We start from the raw sequence: 2,049 nt of genomic DNA, 5'->3' as shown, positions 1-2,049 counted from the left end.
CACAACGCCCTTGTCCCATAAACCCATTGCATTATAACCTACAAGTATTTAGAGGTAAGAAAAACTGTGTTAGTAAGAATTTGCAATTTTATTATAAAAATTATCATTTAAATTATCAGTTACCAATTGGAGAACCTGTGAAATACTGGAAGAACATTAGCTTATATAACTGCATAGGGTAGTGATACAGCATCTATGTTCCTATTTCTGCAATAGGCTTTTCAGCTTCAATGATATCTCTCCTGCTAAACCTGGTTTAAAGATGCCATAACAATAATGCTACTGGTATATTCTATTAGCTGGAGCCAGCAAACATTTGGCATTTTTGTATGAAAAATGACAGAAATAAATAATTGATTATCAAAATAGCTGCAGTTTTTTTGACTAATCTATAAATTGAGTGATGTTTGAAGTGCTCATTGTATGTTACATACAATATATATATCCATAATAATAAATAAGAGAACATTAGATTGGGCATTCACGAAATTGTCTGTTCTCTCACTGTAGGAGAAGGTTGCTTACCTTCATTGTGACTAAGCTGTCCATTATAGCAGGACTCACATGCAGGAGGGAAAAGCAATTAAAATTTCTAATCTCAATAAACCTTGATCGTTAATTTTGCATCATAATCATCAAATAAAAATGACAGATGACTGAACTCAATTAATGTTGGAGTAACAGCTTGAGTGGAAAATTATTTGATTGAGGGTGAACAAAACCGGTGGAGGAACTGAACTAGCTGACAGCAGGAAAAAAATGAGAGAGAAAGCAGGAACAGACTGTTCACCTGAGAAAACAACCAATAAGAAGAGAGAGGGGGCGTTTCCAGGGAAAGAGATAAAGCCGGTATGACAGGTGACATCTTCACATAAAGCAAGGGCAAACAGACAAGAAAAGGGGGGAGAAGACTAGCTTACAACTTGGGAGGTTAGAGACCATTATTTGGATCAACTCATTCACAGAACTGAACAAGAAAAGGACTTTCAGCAGCTGACAAAATTGCCACAAAAAGTGTTTCGTATTTAAAGGGAGGACAACCAAAGCCAAAGGGTTCAGAAGAGGCACTGAGAGGTAAGAAGAAACTTTAAAATGTCTTCATTTGAGGCCCAGGGCCAGTCTCCTCCTCGATGTGGCCCTCAGTTCCCCAGCCTCGGCCAGGAGCCCCCTGAGCTCAGCATGTACAGTGATTGCTACTACCCTCCTCCCTCACTGCCAAGTCCTCAGCGCACCACTCCGACCTCCTACGACCTAAGCGACTACACCACCTCTTCCCCAAACCCTTACCTCTGGTTCAATGGCTCTGGGATCAACACACCACCGTACCTGGCTACCACCACCCCATCAGGAAACCCCGGCCCTCCCTTTGTCCCTCAGCACTATGGCATGCAGAGGCCTTACCTAGGTCCAGCTGGAGCTGGGGGCCCAGGAGAGCTGAGTTGGTTCTCTCTGCCCTCACAAGAAGACCTGATGAAGCTGGTCAGGCCCCCTTACTCCTACTCTGCTCTCATTGCCATGGCTATCCACGGAGCACCAGACAGGAGACTGACATTGAGTCAGATTTACCAGTATGTTGCTGACAACTTCCCATTCTACAACAAGAGTAAAGCGGGTTGGCAGAATTCCATCAGACACAACCTGTCACTCAATGACTGCTTCAAAAAAGTACCCAGAGATGAGGATGATCCAGGTAATATTTTAAAATCCAAATATCCTGTTCTCATTTTTCACTCTGTTTTGAGTATTTATCCTTAACAGAGAAAGGATAATATGATTAATTCAATTCATTTCAATTTACTGTGAGATTATATTATTATGCTTATTGAATGTGCTGTTGTTTCCTTGGTGTGTTGCAAATTGTAAAGCTGTTTACCCATTTTTAAAATCTAAATAGAATCTCACCAACTTTATTCTCTGATATCACAGGAAAGGGCAACTACTGGACACTTGACCCAAACTGTGAGAAGATGTTTGACAACGGAAACTTCCGCCGCAAAAGAAAGAGGAAGTCTGATTCCCTCTCCGGCGGTGACAACAGTTCAGGGGCTC

General features: G+C 41.5%; 1 protein-coding gene across 1 annotated transcript; it reads left to right on the top strand.

Annotated features, from left to right (window-relative positions):
• Positions 1–886: 886 nt before the first annotated feature.
• On the top strand, positions 887–2,046 carry LOC111654065 (forkhead box protein I3-B; the record flags this gene model as incomplete). Its single annotated transcript, XM_023404930.2, has 2 exons — positions 887–1,690; positions 1,927–2,046. Coding segments are annotated over exons 1-2 (718 nt in total), but the record flags the coding sequence as incomplete, so codon positions are not given.
• Positions 2,047–2,049: the final 3 nt, after the last annotated feature.

The sequence above is a fragment of the Seriola lalandi genome, unplaced genomic scaffold, assembly GCF_002814215.2.
Source record: "Seriola lalandi dorsalis isolate HSWRI2012SDOR001 ecotype SW California unplaced genomic scaffold, Sedor1 jcf7180001974433, whole genome shotgun sequence".
NCBI lineage: Eukaryota > Metazoa > Chordata > Actinopteri > Carangiformes > Carangidae > Seriola > Seriola lalandi.
Note: the sequence above shows the minus strand (reverse complement) of the source record. Positions and strands in the feature narration are given on the sequence as shown.